The sequence below is a fragment of the Hippopotamus amphibius genome, chromosome 1 (assembly GCF_030028045.1).
Source record: "Hippopotamus amphibius kiboko isolate mHipAmp2 chromosome 1, mHipAmp2.hap2, whole genome shotgun sequence".
NCBI lineage: Eukaryota > Metazoa > Chordata > Mammalia > Artiodactyla > Hippopotamidae > Hippopotamus > Hippopotamus amphibius.
In genome coordinates, this window is record NC_080186.1 from 221,067,991 (window position 1) to 221,086,200 (window position 18,210).

Sequence of the window (18,210 nt, forward strand, 5' to 3'; positions counted from 1 at the left end):
ATATTAACTCATTTAATCCTCATAACAACCCTAGGACATAGGCGCTATGATTAGCCCCATTTTACAGATGAGGAAATAGGCACAGGCAGATTAAACAACTTGCCCAAGATCATAAGGCTTGAAAACGTTGATCTCGGACTCAAACCCCTTTCAAGGGCAGAAATGACATCTTTAGCTAGGAAGAGAAATTTGTTCTAAAAAATCTCAGGAACCGGGCTAAGTTAAAAAAGAAAAAGCAGCACCAGAACTGATACTCCACTTGGTCATCACACCACAAGGACACAATCCCTAAATCAATTTTAACAAGATAAATATAAATTGTACACAGACGAATCCAGAGTTTCTTCCACTCTTAGTAAAGGACCTTACTAAATTTGAATTTGTTTTGAAATGTCTGAAATGCAATCACCTACTGTTTTAACTTGACATACCAGTTAAAGCAACTAGAAGCTGATTCAGGAGGCATTTGCTTCTCTGTCACAGAGACCAGCATAAAAAAACAGTAAATAAATATGACGCTTGACATAAAAAAGTGGTTTCAAATAAATTTTAAGAATAACCCTGTACATCCCAGTTCATTACTTTATCATATTCTTGAATCCTTTGCTTTATATGAGAAAGTTTATTCTTTAGATAATCACAGCGTTCTTTTTTTTCTAGAAACGTAGGATCCTGGAAAAGAAACATAGCTGTTATCTCAGCCTCTGGCTTCCTCAGTGAAAAACACAGAAACACATATTATCACCCAGAAAGTGACCTTTTATAGCAGATTTTTCTGCAGCAGATTTCAAAATCTGCCTAACAAGAATAACAGGTAAGCTTTCTACATTTTTTCCAGTGGATTTTATTTTTTAGAACAGCTTTTGGTACACAGTGAAATCGCGTCAGAAGTAGAGAGCTGAGGCACCCTCAACTTGAGTATTAAAATACATCAAGAAGTAAATAATGGATTAATAAAAGCTCTCTCCAGGCTCTACTGATTTGTGCAATTAAGGTAAGGATGGAGTTAGAAACCTGTAAAAGAAGCTATTGTGAATGTAATGTGGGTGAAGTGCTCATTTTCTGGGGTTCCTAAATCAGGACACAGCAAAACGTATTCAGGACAGAGACAAGAAAAGGCACCCAGCAGCCACCCAGGGTCCCTAACAAGTAGCATCTTAAGAAATACAAAAAAAGAACTACTTTAGCTACAAGAATCTAAAGTCTAACAGTTGTCACCACCGTACCTGGAAAGAATATACTTTGAAGAAGAAAATGGATTTACTCACATTCTTTTTTTTCTTAAACTCTTCATGGATTCTTGCAATTCTCTCATGTTCCTAAAAATAATATATTGTATATGTGAATGAAAATACTTGCAGTTACACAAATCATGTCTCAAGAATGTCTCAAGAGTACACTGGGCATAAGAACACAAAACAATTTTTACCTAAGACTACAATGAAAATATTTACACACAAATTCAATTCACTGGATAAATATTTGAGGGCTTACTCTTTGCCAGGCCCTAGGATGCAGGGGTGAACAGCAGTGCAAGGCCCTTGCTTGTGTGAAACCTGGACCAAGTCCCAGCGCCACTGCATGCCAGCAGTGTGACCCGGGCAAGCTCTTTACCCTAAGACTTGGTTTCCTGATCAGTAAAATGGAAATAATAACCACAGCTACCTCATAGCGTTTTAAGAAGCTTCACTTACTTGAAATGATCCTTCTAAAGTGCTTGGCACATAATAGCCACATTAGCTATAATTAGGTAGCATTTTCATCCCCTTTGGCATGTTCCTTGCCAAGTTATTAAGTATTGGGATCAAGAGGTTGAGACTATTGAACTTTTGAAAATAGCTAATATAAGGTTCCTTCCAACTTTATTCTAAGTTTCATAATAAATATGAAATTTGTTAAAGGGTTGAACAGTCTATCCAAAGGAAATAGGTTACGAGAGCAATGCCTTCATTTATCCAGGTAAATCTATACTTTGGAGACTGCCAAGCACTGTAAATCTAATAAGTAAAAAATAAAATGTAATAATTTACAGTTCTAAAAGCTTCCCTTGAGAACATTTTCCATCACAAACCCACACCTTTTCCCCAATATATTTTAACTCTTCAAGATCAGGAGTATGGTTTGTGTTTTGACTGCCTGCCATCAGTGAGATGAACTTGGTAATTCAGCTGTCATCTACATTAACAGGTCCTGGACTAGGACTGAACCAGCTGCCCGGGGGCCACGGGTGCTGTGCTGGAGACGCAGGCAGAGACGAGAGCTGTAAATCTATTCTAAAGTCGGTCAGAGAGACTGAATTAGGAGGGTGAGGACCAGAGAGATTATTTTGAGCAAAACTCCTGTTTTATGGGCTTAGAAAAATCAAGTGATGGTTTAATTTTTCGCAGATGCACAAGCAGGTCTGTGTGAGAACCTGTGCCTCCCGCGGACCCACTGGGCTCAGAAACACCTCCCTGGCGATGCGCTGGCAGACTCCTACCCCCGGCAAAGCTCAGCCTGTGGCTGAGGAGAAGCTCACTTCTGTGATACAACTGATAATGCCCACTTTCGAGAAGGCCTGGAGGAGACACCGAGACTAACTGTGGCCCTGTCATTTGGCTACCTTCTTGCCAAGCCATGCTGAAAACCAGAGGAAATGACGATTGTCGAGAGTGTGGGAGTATCGTGGGAGGACTCAGTCTCTCAGCGCCTACTGTAACAGGGACCCTCCCACCCCCAGCCACAGACCCACATGCCTGAGTCCTTGCCCACTCATACAAAGCCTCCAAACCCGAGACCTCTGGCCCCGGCTCAAAGGCTACATGTCACGGTCTGGCTTCTCAGCATCATGTCTGTCAACCAGCTTGCTCTTCCCAACCTGTGCTGACCCAGATGCTTGGTGCCTGCTCCTTCCTTCCTGCACTGCTTTGAGGGCTTCTAAACCTGGTCACTCTTCTTGGACCTGCGGGCCTTGCCTGTTCTCCAAATGGTACTAACTAATCCTGAACCTGCAGTATGTGCTGGATTTCTCCCGCTTCCTGGTACTAGTATCTCTTAGCTAACACTTTTCCGTCCCTCCAAGATTGGGAAAATGGCACTACGCTACACGTTTGGCTTAGAGAGCTGGTAACTATAACTCATTTAAATGTACACGTAAAAGTCTGGTCAAAACAATATATATATATTTTATATACACATACATTTGACATTTATTAAAAAATGCTGTATGAGTTTTTAAAATTTCAATTACACAAACAGTAGATTAAGTTAATACATTCTCTTTAAAAAGAATAGGATATTACGCACAAATGTTCATAGTGGCATTATTTATAACAGCCAAAAAGTGGTAACAACCTACTGTCCATCATCTGATAAATGGATAAAGAAAATGGTATATTCATACAATGGAATGCTATTATGTCACCAGAAAGATAATGAAGTATTGATTTTTTTTCCCAGCTCTTTATTGGAGTATAATTGCTTTACACTGTTGTGTGAAGTATTGATTCTTGACACATAGATGAACCTTGAAAACATGATGCTAAGTGAAAGAAGCTAGGCATGAGGCCACATATTACATCGCTGCATTTACCCAAACAGACAGAAAGTACATTAGCAGCTGTCAGTGGCTGGAGAGAGGGGCGATGGGGAAAAATTGCTAACGGGTGTGGGTTATTTTTGGGGGGTGATGAAAATGTTCTGGCATTACAGTGGTAATGGTTACACAACTGTGTGAAAATACCAAAACCCACTGAATTGTACACTTAAGAGCAGTGAATTTTATGGTCTATGAATTATTTCCCAATGAAAAAATGTATGTCAGGTAAAAAATGCCATTGGTTATGAGGGCATTCTGATTTCCCAGATACTAAAATACGAAGAAAAAAAGACAGAACATTAGAGAAAACACTTAAGTGCCCTACGACTGCCGTCTCCACCGTGGTTTTCCTCTCGGCCATAAACCCGGTCATTGGTCTGAAGCGTGTGCCCTGTGGCTCACGTGTGCAGCGTCAGATCCACTCTCCATCCCTACCCACTGTGCTCTCCGGGCCTGGAGTGCTAACTGCTTGGCTGTGACTTACCCTGGGGAATGCACGGCCACTAGCAGCTCCCCTACACCCTGTCCACCAGTTGTGAACAAACCTTCCTCAAATTATCTTAGTTTGAGTGTGTCCTCCTTTGGGACCCTGACTGACTCCGTATGTGTCTTAGGCAAATTTATATTTTACGTAAGTAAGAAAATAAAATACTGTTTAATAATTGAAGGCAAAAGACATTAAATTATATATTTTGAACTGTCACCCTGAAGAGCTCAAGTAAGTTTCCTAGACAGCAGATGTCAATGGTTATGCCTTCTCTACACTTCAAACAAGGTCAGAGTTCAGCCTTCCTCTATCAGAACTCCTCCCCAGCCGCTGCAGGCGCTCACCTGCTGGTTTTCTGAACGACGAGGCAATCTGCTCAGCACTGCATCCAGCTCATCAAACTTCTTCAAGACAGCGTGAACTTCTGAGGAGAGCTCTTTGTACTCAGAAAACTGGTCCTGGAACACAGCTTTATAGCGTTCTCGTTCATCATCCGCCTGAATCACAGGATATTTCCTAAGGTAAAAAAATAAACCACAGTTGAGGTGTGGTCAAGATGGCAGAGCAGGAAAACCCTCAACTCACCTCTTCCCACAGACACACCAAAGTTACAACTATTTACAGCGATGAGAAAGACTGGAAGACTAGCAGAAGATATCTTCTACAACTAAAGATATACAGAAGGAGGACGTCCCTGGTGGCACAGTGGTTAAGAATCCACCTGCCAATGCTGGGGACATAGGTTCGATCCCTGGTCCGGGAAGAATCCACACGCCTCGGAGCAACTAAGCCCATGCGCCACAACTACTGAAGCCTGCGCACCTAGAGCCCATGCCCCGCAACAAGAGAAGCAGCTGTAATGAGAAGCCCACTTACCATAATGAAGAGTGTGTGCACCACAACAAAGAATAGCCCCCACTTGCTGCAACTAGAGAAGGCCTGCGTGCAGCAACAAAGACCCAAAGCAGCCAAAAAGTAAAATTTAAAAAAAAAAAAAAAAGAAGGAACCACAGCAAGATGGGCAGGAGGGCAGAGACATGGTACAGTTAAGACCCCTACCCTTGGGTGGGTGACCCACATATGGGAGGATAATTACAACTGCAGAGGGTGTCCTCAAGGAGTGAGGTGTCTGAGCCCGACATTGGGCTCCCCAGCACTGGGAAGTCAGCCCCTAGAATGTTTGGTTTTGGTCAGCAGGGCCTACTTTCAGGAGACCCTGAAGGCTGTGGCAAATAGAAACTCTACCCTTGGGACTTCCTAGGTGGTGCAGTGGTTAAGAATCCGCCTGCCAATGCAAGGGACATGGGTTCGAGCCCTGCCTCAGGAAGATCCCACATGCCGCGGAGCAACTAAGCCCGTGTGCCACAACTATTGAGCCTGTGCTCTAGAGCCCGTGAGCCACAACTACTGAGCCCATGTGCCGCAACTATTGAAGCCCAAGTGCCTAGAGCCTGTGCTCCACAACAAGAGAAGCCACCACAATAAGGACCCCACGCACCACAATGAAGAGTAGCTCCCGCTCGCAGCAACTAGAGAAAGCCTGTGTGCAGCAATGAAGACTCAATAGAGCCAATAAAAAATAAATAAATAAATACATCCAATAAATACATTAATTAATTAAAAAAAAGAAACTCTACCCTTAAAGGGCACACACAAAATATCACACGCTCCAGGGCCAAAAGCAGAAGCAGTAACTTGAAAGGAGCCTGGGTCAGACCCACCTGCTAAGCCTGGAGAGCCTCCCGGAGTGGCAGCAGGCAACTGGAGCTCACCCCTGGGACACAGATACTGATGGCAGCTACTCTGGGGAGCTTATCCTACCATGAGGACACTGGTGCTGTAATCCTCCCTCTAGCTTATTAGCATGGGGAGCGGGCCCTGTCCACCGGCCTGTCAACACCAGTACTGGGATGCCTCAGGCCAAGCAGCTAGCCAGGTGGGGACACAGCCACCCACCAGCAGGCCAGCCATCTTAAGATCCCGATTCCCCAGCAGCTCAGGATCTGGCTCCATGCACCAGAGGACCAGCACCAGCTCTGGAACACCTGGGTCCTGCAGCCAGAGACCCCAGGACCCAGCTCTGTCCACCAGAGGGCCAGCACTAGCCCTAGGACCTGGCCCCACCTACTGGTGGGCCTATACAAGCTCCAGGACCCCAGCACCTGGCCCCACCTGCCAGCAAGCTGGCACTAGCCCCAGGATCCCCTGGGCTCCAGCCTTGCCCACCAGCAGGCTGAAGTTGTGGGACCCCCGGACCCTGCACACCCACCAGAAGGCCAACGTCAGCTCTGAGACACTTTGGGCCCCTAAGCCAGCTGCCCTGGGAATTGACACCAGCTCTGAGACACCCTGGATCCTACAACCAGCCATGACAGGAACCAGCCTCACTCAAGCAGGCTGACAGTAGATCTGGGACTCCTAGGCCTGCAATCACCAACTCTGGACACCAGATCTGCCCACCTGTGGGCCAGCACTAGCCCTGAGATCCCCCAGGACTCCACAGACAGCAACCTTATAACCTGGCTCCACCCACCAGTGGCTGGCAGCCTCCACACAAGGCAGGGCCTGGCAACTAACAGGACTGGTGGCCAGCCACACCTACCAGACCACCCAAGCAGCCCACACAGGGGCACCCTTAGGGCATATAGCTCTGGTGACCAGAAGGCAGTGCGTTGCTGGGACACATAGGACATGTTTTACAAAAGGCCACTTCTTGAAGGGCGAGAAACAAAATCAACCTACCAAATACACAGTAATAAAAACAACAAATTAGGCAAAATTAGGCTACAGGCAATCAATTATGTTCCAAATGAGGCAACAAGATAAAATTCCAGACAAACCAAGTAAAGTGGAAACAGGCAAACTACCTGATAATACTCATAAAGATGTTTGAAGAACTGAAGAACTTGGGAGAAGAATGGATGAACAGGGTGAGAAGTCAGAAGTTTTAAACACAGAGTGCAAAAATAAAAAGAAACGCCAAGTACAGCAGAAGGATACAGTAAGTGAAATGAAAAATATACTGAAAGGAATCAACATTAGATTAGATAATACAGAGCAATGGATCAGTGAACTGGAAGACAGAGCAGTGGAAATCACTCAAGCTGAACAGAAAAAAGAAAGAAGAATTAAAAAAAAAAAAAAGAGAGAGAGAGAACAGTTTAAGAGACCACTGGGACAACATCACGCATACTAACATTCACATTATAGGTCCCAGAAGGAGAATAGAGAGAGAAAGGGGCAGAGAGCATATTTGGAGACATAATAGCTCAAAACTTCCGTAACTAGGGCAGCAAAGGATTAGCAACAGGTTACTACAAGGGAACTAGCATAAGGCTATCACATGACTTTTCAGTAGAAACTCTGCAGGCCAGAAGGGAATGACATAATATATTTAAAGTGGCGATAAGGAACCACCTACAACCAAGAATACTCTACCTGGCAGGCTTTCATTCAGATTTGATGGAGAGATCAAAAGTTTTACAGACAAGCAAAAGATAAAACAGTTAGTACCACCACACTAGTTTTACAAGAAATGTGAAAGGAACTTCTCTAAATAGAAACGGCCACAACTAGAAATATGAAAATTACAAAAGGAAAAATCTTATCGGTAAAGGCAAATATACAGTAAAGGCAGTAAATCAGCCCTGTATAAAGCTAGTAGGAAAGTTAAAAGACAAAAGTTATAAAATCATCTATATCCCCAATAAATAGTTAAGGGATACATGAAACAAAAAGACGTAAAATTTGATGTCAAAAACAGTAAATGTTGGGGATGGAAAGAAAAAATGTAGGGTTGTTAAAATGTGTTCAAACTTAAGAGATCAGGGACTTCCTAGGTGGTGCAGTGGTTAAGAATCTGCCTGCCAATGCAGGGGACACGGGTTCAAGCCCTGCTCTGGGAAGATTCCACATGCCGCGGAGCAACTAAGCCCATGCGCCACAACTGTTAAGCCTGTGCTCTAGAGCCCATGAGCCAGAACTATCGAGCCCATGTGCTGCAACTATTGAAGTCCACGCACCTAGAGCCCATGCTCTGCAACAAGAGAAGCCACTACAGTGAGGAGCCCGCGTACCACAATGAAGAGTAGCTCCTGCTTGCAGCAACTAGAGAAAGCCCGTTTGCAGCAATGAAAACCCAACACAGCCAATAAATACATAAAATAAATGAATAAATTAAAAAAAAGAAAAAAAAACTTAAGAGATCAGCAACTTAAAATAATCACATATATATACGGTTTCTATATATAAACCTCATGGTAACCACAAAGTCTATAATAAAGGGGACTTCCCTGGTAGTGCAGTGGATAAGACTGCATGGTCCCAAGGCAGAGGGCCCAGGTTCAATCCCTGGTCAGGGAACTAGATCCCACATGCCGCAATTAAGAGTTCACATGCTGCAACTAAAGATCCTGCATCCTGCAACAAAGTTCCTGTGTGCTGCAACTAATACCAGGCACAGCCAAATAAATAAATAAATATTAAAAAAAAATCTTTAATAGATACACACACAAAAAAGAGCAAGAAATCCAAATGTAACATTAATGACAGTCTTCAAATCATAAGGAAAGAGAGCAAAAGAAGAAGAAAAGAACAAAAAAGAACCATAAAACAACCCCCAAACAATGAACACAATGGCAATATATACACAACTATCAATAATTATTTTAAATGTAAATGGACTAAATGCTCCAATCAAAAGACACAGAGTGGTTGAAAGGAATATTACTGAGCCACAACAATGAATGAACGTTATGTGGCAGCCTGGATGTGAGGGGAGTCTAGGGGAGGATGGATACATGCATATGTACGGCAGAGACCCTTTGCTGTGCACCTGAAACTATCACAACATTGTTATTCAGCTACACCCCAATATAAAGTAAAGTTGGAAAGAAAAAAAAAAAAGAATGAAATCTTGCCATTTGCAACAACATGGATGGACCTAGAGGGTACCATGCTTACTGAAATAAGTCAAACAGAGAAAGACAAATACTGTATGATTTCACTTACACATGGAATCTAAAAAACAAAGCCACTGGACGAACACAACCAAAGAGAAACAGACTCACAGGTACAGAGAACAAACAGGTGGTTGCCAGAGGGGAGGGGGGTGGGGGAAGTAAAGAAATAAGTGAAGGAGATTAAGAGGTAAAAACTTTCAGTTGCAAAATAAATGAGGCACGGGTACCACATGTCCAGTGTGGGAAATACAGTCAATAACTATGCAATATCTTTGCATGGTGACAGATGATAACCAGACTCATTCCTGGGGATGATTTTGACACATATGGAAATATCATATCACTATGTTGTACACCAGGAACTAACAGTGTTGTAGGTCAATGATATTTCAAAAACAAACTCATCGAAAAAGAGATCAGATTTGTGGTTACCAGAGGCGGGGGTGTGGGTAGGGGGGAGGAAGCAGTGGGAGAGGGAATTGCATGAAGGTAGTCAAAACCTACTAACTTCCAGTTATAAGATAGATAAGTCTTAGGGATGTAATGTACATGATACATGTCATTTACACTGCTGTATGTTCTCTACGAAAGTTGTTAAGAGAGTAAATCCTAAGAGTTCTCATCGCAAGAGAAAAATTTTTTTCTATGTCTTGAATTTTGTATCTATAGAAGATGACAGATGTTCACTAAACCTACTGTGATAATCATTTCAGGACGTGTGTAAGTCAAATCATTATGCTGCACACTTCAACTTCATACAGCGCTATAGGTCAATTATATCTCAATAAAACTGGAAGAAAAATAAAATAAACCAAAGTGATAACTTTTTCACCAAAACAAGAGGAGTAGGAAATCAGCTAATTAGTTTATTCCTCAATGACCGTACAGTACCTTCAACTCAATATACTACCTCTCAGGAAACAAACAACTGTTCAAATATAATTGACTTGAAGCAGAGTATTAACTTGGAGACAAACAGAAAAATGAAAACCCAAATGCAACCTATTTTTATCTTGAAGTAGGACTTAGGTAGGTACTCACGCCACGTAGTCCGGCATCACGATTGGTTTCGGGATGTGGCCCGGGGGGATCTGTCTACTCAGTACTTCAGGTTTCATTTTTGTTGCTCTCGGTTCTTTAAGATTATCTTCTTGGTCTCTCTGTCTGTCACCACCAGTGGCCATGTCACACTACAGTCAAAGAGAGAAAGGGGATTTATTTATAAACAAAGGCAGAAGGAAAAAAAAATCCCAACTTTATTCTTAGAAGAAAACTGGAGAAGAAAGGAAAGTGGAGATGGCAAATCAACATTCCCTTCAGAATTCTGTGTTTTATAGTCACAAAGTTTTCTGAACACTTTTGTAACGGTTAAGGAAAACATAGTAAGAGATGAGAGTATATAATAGATAAAACACCCTCCAATCCCGATTGTGGGATCATCAAAGGTGGATGAAGAAATGGTAAATGTGTCTTAAGTACTTCATTTATTTAAGATTTATACCCCAACCAGCTGTACAACAATAGAAAATGCAGCTCAAAATAAGAAAATCAAGGATAAAAATGGAACAAGCCTACTTAAATGGAAAGAAAAAAGTGACACCAGCAACGTGAGATGAATCAATTACAAGTAGCCACCGAGCAGGTAAGAACGGGAGACGAGTCTCGTTATTTCATCATCTGAAAAGCAGAGCAAACAAATCCAGGGGAAGGGCGGTGGGTGTCTTTACTTTCCTAGGTGTTCCTAACCTGTGGTTCCCTGAAAAGGTCTACAAGAATGCTGGAGGTGATGGTTTAAGTCACCAGGCTTCTAAACTGGAGAGCTCCTAGAGGTCTACGTAGTATAAAAAAAAAAAAGATCCATTCAAAAGAGGGAGAGAGGGAGAAAGAACAGAAGACCAAAATGCCCAAAGAGAAAGCATCGGGGGGTGGGCCTTAAGAGCTAAAATAGGGACTTCCCTGGTGGTCCAGTGGGTAAGACCCCGTGCTCCCAATGCAGGGAGACTCCATGTTCCCTTGTCGGGGAACGAATCCCGCATGCATGACACAACTGAGTCCATGTGCTGAAACTAAGATCCGGTGTGCAGCAACTAAAGATCCCACATGCTGCAACTAAGACCCAGTGTGGCCAAAACAAACAAATAAATAAATATTTAAAAAAGAAAAAAAAAAGGAGCTAAAACAGCCCACAGAAGGAACACACAAGTGGAAGACCCAGGGGAGCTCACTCCAGAATGGGCAGGGTGAAGTGGATGTGTACGCAGCTTTGGGGTTAGGAAAGGAGTGCTTGAGGGCCCCATTGGACAGCACCCAGAACACCAACCAAATAGGTGAGGCTGGTGGATGCCAGGAGAGGAGTTTCCATGTTACACATAAAGGAGCAAGGTTCAGAGAGGTTCAGTAAATCCTCCAAGGTCTCACAGCTATGAGTGCAAAAACCATGATTAAACCCAGCAGTTTGGGGGAATTCCCTGGCAGTCCATTGGCTAGGACTCCTCCTTGCTCTAACCAGGGCCTGAGTCCTACAAGCTGCATGGCACAGCCAAAAAAAACAAAAAAAGAAAAACAAAACAAAACAAAATAAAAACCAACCAACCATCCAACAAAACAAATCAGCACTTTTTTGGCTCGTGGATTCTTTAAATGAGTGACACAAGGAAACCAGTTTATTTAAGTGTATACTGCTCAATCCTAAAGCTAGAAATGAGTGTGTGATGGGGTGGGGGTGGGGCAAAGCCATACTGCTTGGGCATGTTGAGTCCATGACATGGAAGAAAGCTCCCTCCACTCACTCCTTGGGGCTTCCGTCCACGTTTGCTGAATTAAACTCGCTGAACTGAGAGCTGCTTGGGAGGGACCCATTGAAAACAAAATACAAAACAGGATTTAAAAACCTTGCTCTTTACCTTATCAGGCAGCTTTTAAAATCCTTTGTTTCCTGGTTTCTCGATCTCTGAGGCTGCCTCTGAGGTCTGGTTTAACATTAGCTCATTCTAGAAGCTAGCGGCTGTAATCTCACCAAATAGCGCAGCCCATGGATTAGTGCACAGACAAAGAGGCTGCTGACCTGCCCTGGGGTAGGGCTACCAAGAGGAGAAGCTCACAGCCGCAGCGCTGGGTGGAAGGGGAACCAGGTCCCCTCGGCCAGAAGGATGCCCAGACGTGTGCCCCCAACAGCAAGAATGTGAGTGGGGAGCAGAAGACCCAGAGACCAAACAAGAGTATCTTAGGAAACATGTTCGGAGGTCAGTATCCATCCTGCTTTGTTCCTTGCCGGTCAGGGTGCCATTTCTTCACCCTAATGAATTCTTTTATGTTTAATCTTGAAAATCCATCGTGGTAGTAAAATTAGGGAAAACTTTTTTTTTTGGCTTAAATAAGTGGATTTCCACTTCATGGCATCCCTTTTTAGCTTCTAAATATTGAACCATCTGTGTTTCCCGGGGCTGCCTGAGGAGCTGCCAGGAAGCACGCGGACTCCCTAGGTCAGCAGCCCCAGGCGTCAGGCTCGGCTTTCCTGGTCAAAATCACGGACTCTACCCAGGTAGTCACGTCGGGCAGGAGAGTCCACGTGAAGTTTCTCCCCCCCAGGCAAAGTTTTTTCAAGCAGAAACTATTCATTTTCCTTACCTGCCCATCCCTAATTCCAAGATTCACCTTTTAATATAAAAAGGGAGTTCTAAGAAGTCAGGATATTTCCACACAGACTGTTTCATCTCCTTTATTTATTTATTTTTTCCTGTTTTTATGCTCTTAAAATTTTCTTTCACTCTTTCGGGGTGAACCTCACTGATCATCAGTTCAGAAAACCCAAAAGGGGAAAAAATCTAGAACTAGATATGATTCAAAAAATTAAAATCTCTTCAGGCTTTCACGGGAAGGAGGTAGTTTGCTCCAGCCCTGGGTCACACCACTCTCAAACAGGACTCCTGATTACAGACACACGGCCCCGGATTTCACATGACCTTTCTTTGCATCTAGCAAAAACTAGCCTTGTCAGCAAATATCAGAAAAGCCTTACTGTGAGGCAAGAGAAAGTAATTAAGCCATGGGGTAAGTAATGCTATGGATATAATTACTAAGCTTTTCAAATTAAAAATGGGCTGAATGTCAAGTTAGAAATAGGAAGACCCAGACGTGTTTCAGGGTGCTTTTGTCTAATTTCTGACTCTCCCTCCCTTTGAGCATATGATGCGATGACGCATAGACCCCATCCTAAAACCACACCATTACTTTTGAGGCCCAGATCAGATTCTGACTTTTCCAGTTTAGAAAAGAAATCTGCTCAACACTTAGGGACTTCTTAGAATTTGTTTCTGTCTCTGTTTGATCTCACTTTATGTCTGTATATGATTTCTTTTTTAAATGATCTTATTTGCTTTTTAAAAATTGTATTCATAACAACACAAAACAAGAAGGGACAGCCTAGCAGATAGTCCCAAACAAGGGACAGGAAACAAGTTCAGAGAGGGTAAGTAATTTCCCCAGAATCACAGAGCTAGTAGTACTCAAATTCAGTTTTGCCTGATTCCAAAGTTTATTTTCTCTTTGCCACACTGCACTGCCTCTCCTGTGGTCATCTGCCAATTCCTCCCTACTGACAACCAGGAAGGAAGCAGGGGAAGATCACACCCAATGAGAAGCCGGAGATTCAACCTTTCCTATAAGGTTCTCATTGGTAAGTCCAGCAGAGATTCCTCAATTAAGGCATGAGATTCCCTCTGCCTCTGAATACACTTAAATATGGCAGTCTGCAGTGACCCACCACCCAGGAAAAGAGGTCTTTGAAAGGATGCTCTTTGTATTCTGCTCCCATATCTTGAAACAGTGGAAGTTAACCAGACTGATACGATTCTCAAAGGAGTCTTAGGAACGGGGATTCTAACTCCACTAAGGTTATTCCCGATTATTCCAGGACCTCTCAGGATCTGAGATACTGCAGTATAACCTGAACATACTGGGCACCAGCCTTCCAGGGCAGCTGAACAGACGAACCAAGAACTCTTGAGCAGATCCTCCTAATTCTGTCCCACCTCTGGAGGCTGCGTCAGATTACCCCATCATTTGGGGCAACTTCTACTCAGCGAAGCCTTTCAGGTTGACTCTACCCTGCACTTAATCCCCTTGGTAAATCCCACCACCTCAGGCACTGACCAGAAGGCCCATAAGTTCCACCCTGGCCAAGAAGGACCACCATCGCTGTGTCACTGCCACGGGGTACCTTAGTGAGACAGCCCCATCCAGCCTCGTGCTGTGCAGTCAACATCTGCAAAGAACACACCACCTTTAACCCCTACCAAGCAAAGAGATTCCTTATTTCAGCATGAACAAAACATTTTCAAATAGTATTTGTATGTTACAATATAGAGAATAAAGCTAAAAAGAAGCTCATCAAAGGTATTTTCAAAACGAATACACTTAACAAAAAAAAACTTACACAAATTAGCAACCCAATAAAGAAAAACTGCACAGGATATAAACAGATAGTTAATAGGGAAAGAAATGCAAACATAATATATGAAAAATGCTCAATCTCACTCTTGATAAGAGAAATGCAAATAATAACTACATTACTACCATTTTCCACCTATCAGGTTGACAGATGTTAACAAATTTCCTGACACTGTGTTGGTCAGGGTGTGAGGAAGCCTGTAGTGCTGCTGGAGGTGGAAATTGGTAGAACTTCTGTTGGGCAATCTGGCAGTCAAAACAAAAATGTAAATCCCTTTTGATCCAGAAATTCACTTCTCAGAATTTATGTTTCAGGTGTACTTATACATATATGGAAGGAAGTATGTACAAGCATTTACTCATATGTATAAGGTTATTCACTGTAGCACTGTTTTTAATAGGGAGAGATTGGAAACGACCTACATGTTGATGTATGATTAAATGAATTATGGTACATCCATAAAATGCAATACTACATAGTTGTAAACAAAGAATGCAGAAGTTTTCTATGTACTAATAAGGAAACATCTTGGAAATATATTAAGTGAAAAAACAAGGGACATAATATGTGTGGTATGCTACATTTGTGGAAAAGAGAGATTAGAGCAAACATATATACGTGTATATATATCTATATAGACATATATATATAGCTATCTCACACACTTCTGAAAGGAAACACAGGATACTGCTAACACGGGTCGCCTCCACAGGAGAACTGGGAAGCCATGGTACAGAGATGAGAGAAGACTGTGTGTGAGAGTTTTGACCCAAGGGAATATACTCCCTTTTCAAAGACACAAACAAACCCAACAGTTGGATTCTTAATTTCTTGCTTAGAAATAATGCCTAACATCTTAAAAAAGAACTTTTCAATGAGGTAAAATTATGATTATTAAAATACATTAATTACATATATGTAAATAATTATAATAACAGCATCTTAGCATCAAGCAAACTTGTGAGGTAGAAATTATTATTATTCCAATTTTACAGATGAAGAAACCAAGGCCTGGGAAGGTTAAGTACCTTGTCTACTGTCAGGCAGTTAGTAAATTGTGGGATAGGGATTTCTTTCCCAACACAACAAAATTTGGCATCTGAAAGCAAGGTGAGACAAATAGGAAAGAATGGGGAAGAACTTTAAAGAGACTGAAGAAAATTGGGAGAATCACCTTCATTAAAAAAAAAAAATTAAATTTAAATATATAAGGAGAAGCAACTATGTTCACTTGCAGAAGCTTCATCTAACAAAATTAAAAGATGCTACAATAGCCTTGTCTGATTTAGTCCTCTCAGTATTAGAAAAAAGCTGAGAGTCCCCTTATGAATTTAATGCAATAGAGAGTTGATCTACTCTACAGATAAACAGACAAGAGAGAAACTTATTTAACAAATCTAGAGATAAAATATAACGTGAACTTTATTCTTACCATTTTCCTTTTTGATGGCAGTGATGGCTCACTTATCTGGAACAAAAAGAATTACAATGACTTTTCAGAGATATGTGAAGCTACTTTGCAAATATTTTTGTCCATTTGCATCTATAGCCCGGTCTCAATTTTACAGATGTTGTTTTCTACTTTACAGATGGTCCTCCTGCTCTTTTGGCCAAGTTTTGATGGGCCAGCTGAGAACCAGAGGAGGAGGGATAACTGTGATTCCCTATCAATCAGGAGCAGACAGCAGAGTTGGAAATATGGAGATGGTGGCGACTCTTATGTGAGTTGCTTTGAATTACCTACAGGTTTTATTTCTTCCTGGTTCCCGTTACCTTGCACAATTAAAGAGTTAGGGATGGTTAAATTATAAAATTAATAGAAAAAAGCTACACTCCACTATGTCTTTTAACATTTGGGTCTCTTTTGCTGTGTGCGGGCTTTCTTTTTAGTTGCGGTGAGTGGTGCGCAGGCTCCTCATTGCCGTGGCCTCTCTTGTTGCGGAGCACGGGCTCTAGGTGTGTGGGCTTCAGTAGTTGCAGCACATGGGCTCAATAGTTGTGGCTCACGGGCTCCGCGGCATGTGGGATCCTCCTGGAGCAGGGATCGAACCCGTGTCCCCTGCACTGGCATGCGGATTCTCAACCACTGTGCCACCTAGGAAGCCCCAAAATTATTAAACTTACATAAAATTGAGCTTCCCTGGTGGTTCAGTGGTTAAGAATCCGCCTACCAATGCAGGGGACATGCGTTCGAGCCCTGGTCTGGGAAGATCCCACATGTTGTGGAGGAACTAAGCCCATGCACCACAACTACTGAGCCAGAGCACCTAGAGCCCGTGCTCCGCAACAGGAAAAGCCACTGCAATGAGAAGCCTGCACACCGCAACGAAGAGTAGCCCCTGCTCCCCACAACTACAGAAAGCCTGTGTGCAGCAACGAAGACCCAACGCAGCCAATGAATAAACAAATACATATAAATAATAAATTTTTTTTAAAGTTACATAAAATTATAAGGAAGTGTGCGTTTCACTATCTGGATTTCACACTGATTACAATTTAAAGTTCCTTACTTTGTATACACAGATGTAAATTAAAAAAAATATGCTTATGGTGCTGAGATATGCTTTTAGAAATAACCTGAATCTATGTCAAGTTCTAGTAAGATAAATATATTTTATGACACTAGAGTATGGGATTCTGTGTAGAACACATAAGGTCCTGTTATAAAATTAGTCAAGTTTTTTGTTGTTATTATGCATAAGATTAAAAAAAGTACATACGTCAGTGAGCAAATACATAGGTTATTGAGTATATAAAGAAGGATTCATTTTTAGGTATAGTTTTACCCAATATACACCATTTGCAATTGTATCTAGGAAGTCTCTGGAAAAGTGGGGGGGAGAATGCATGGTATAGTTGACTTAAAATTAAGAAAATATTTAAGGTAATACTGACATTTCCAGAAACACAGGAAATTCTACCGCACACTTCTCCTTAGAAGAAGAAAGCAAAACATCAACTTATTTCAAGGAATAATGAAGTTAGCAGAACATACTCTAACATTTTTGCTACCATTCCAAAAATATTTTTTTAAATAGGGCTTTTATATAATCTGATTGTCCAGGTATTATCATTATTATTAACTCTCCTTATCTTTCTTCTTATATTTAGTTAAATCTTAGAAATAAAAACAAGTGCGGGGCCCCCATTCTAATTCTGGAACACTCATCCCCAAAGTAAGGATAAAAGATCAAAACGCCTAGGCAAGTGTTCATAGAGTATGTCATGACAGCTCAACCTCTCAATACTTAAAAAAAAATTAAATGTGGTTCATCATACTGCTTTTTCTTTGTTTTTTTCTTACTCTGTAATAGTCAGTTTTAATCATAACCCTCAGACTATTTTAATTTTACACTGCAGGGAAGCTAGAGGGTCCAGAGGAAAACATTCTAAACGTGTAAGATGATGAATAGATGGTTCTTTAAAGTTCAGACTAGAGAAGAGAGACAACTCTTCAAATTGTACAGAGGTATTATTTCATTTCATAGTCATCTGTTGAGTAGCAGCTGTATGTCAGATGGTCAGGATAAGTTTATGGAGCAACGGTTTATTTTAATATTCACAGGGGAGCTTGTAAAACAAAAGAGCTTAAATGTAGCAAGAGTTTGGTTAGGTGAAGGAAGAACTCTTTTACCATTGAGGTCATTAAACACTGTCATCATCTTGTTATTTACCTTTAACTTGCTGGAAGAAAGTGGGACTCACCATAAAAGATTTAAATGAGCACTTTCCTCTT

The 18,210-nt window shown here is 41.9% G+C and overlaps 1 protein-coding gene across 4 annotated transcripts in view; it reads right to left on the reverse strand.

Moving 5' to 3' along the window:
- Positions 1-275: 275 nt before the first annotated feature.
- Positions 276-18,210, reverse strand: part of MARVELD2 (MARVEL domain containing 2) — a 36,116-nt gene continuing 18,181 nt past the window's right edge. For all 4 annotated transcript variants that reach the window (XM_057741755.1, XM_057741773.1, XM_057741746.1 and 1 more), the window contains 5 exons: positions 15,907-15,942; positions 10,067-10,215; positions 4,409-4,580; positions 1,269-1,319; positions 276-672 (listed from right to left, as the gene is read on the reverse strand). In XM_057741755.1, the coding sequence (XP_057597738.1) occupies positions 550-672; positions 1,269-1,319; positions 4,409-4,580; positions 10,067-10,215; positions 15,907-15,942 (531 nt within the window). In that variant the 3' untranslated portion in view covers positions 276-549. The remainder of the gene's footprint in view (positions 673-1,268; positions 1,320-4,408; positions 4,581-10,066; positions 10,216-15,906; positions 15,943-18,210) is intronic.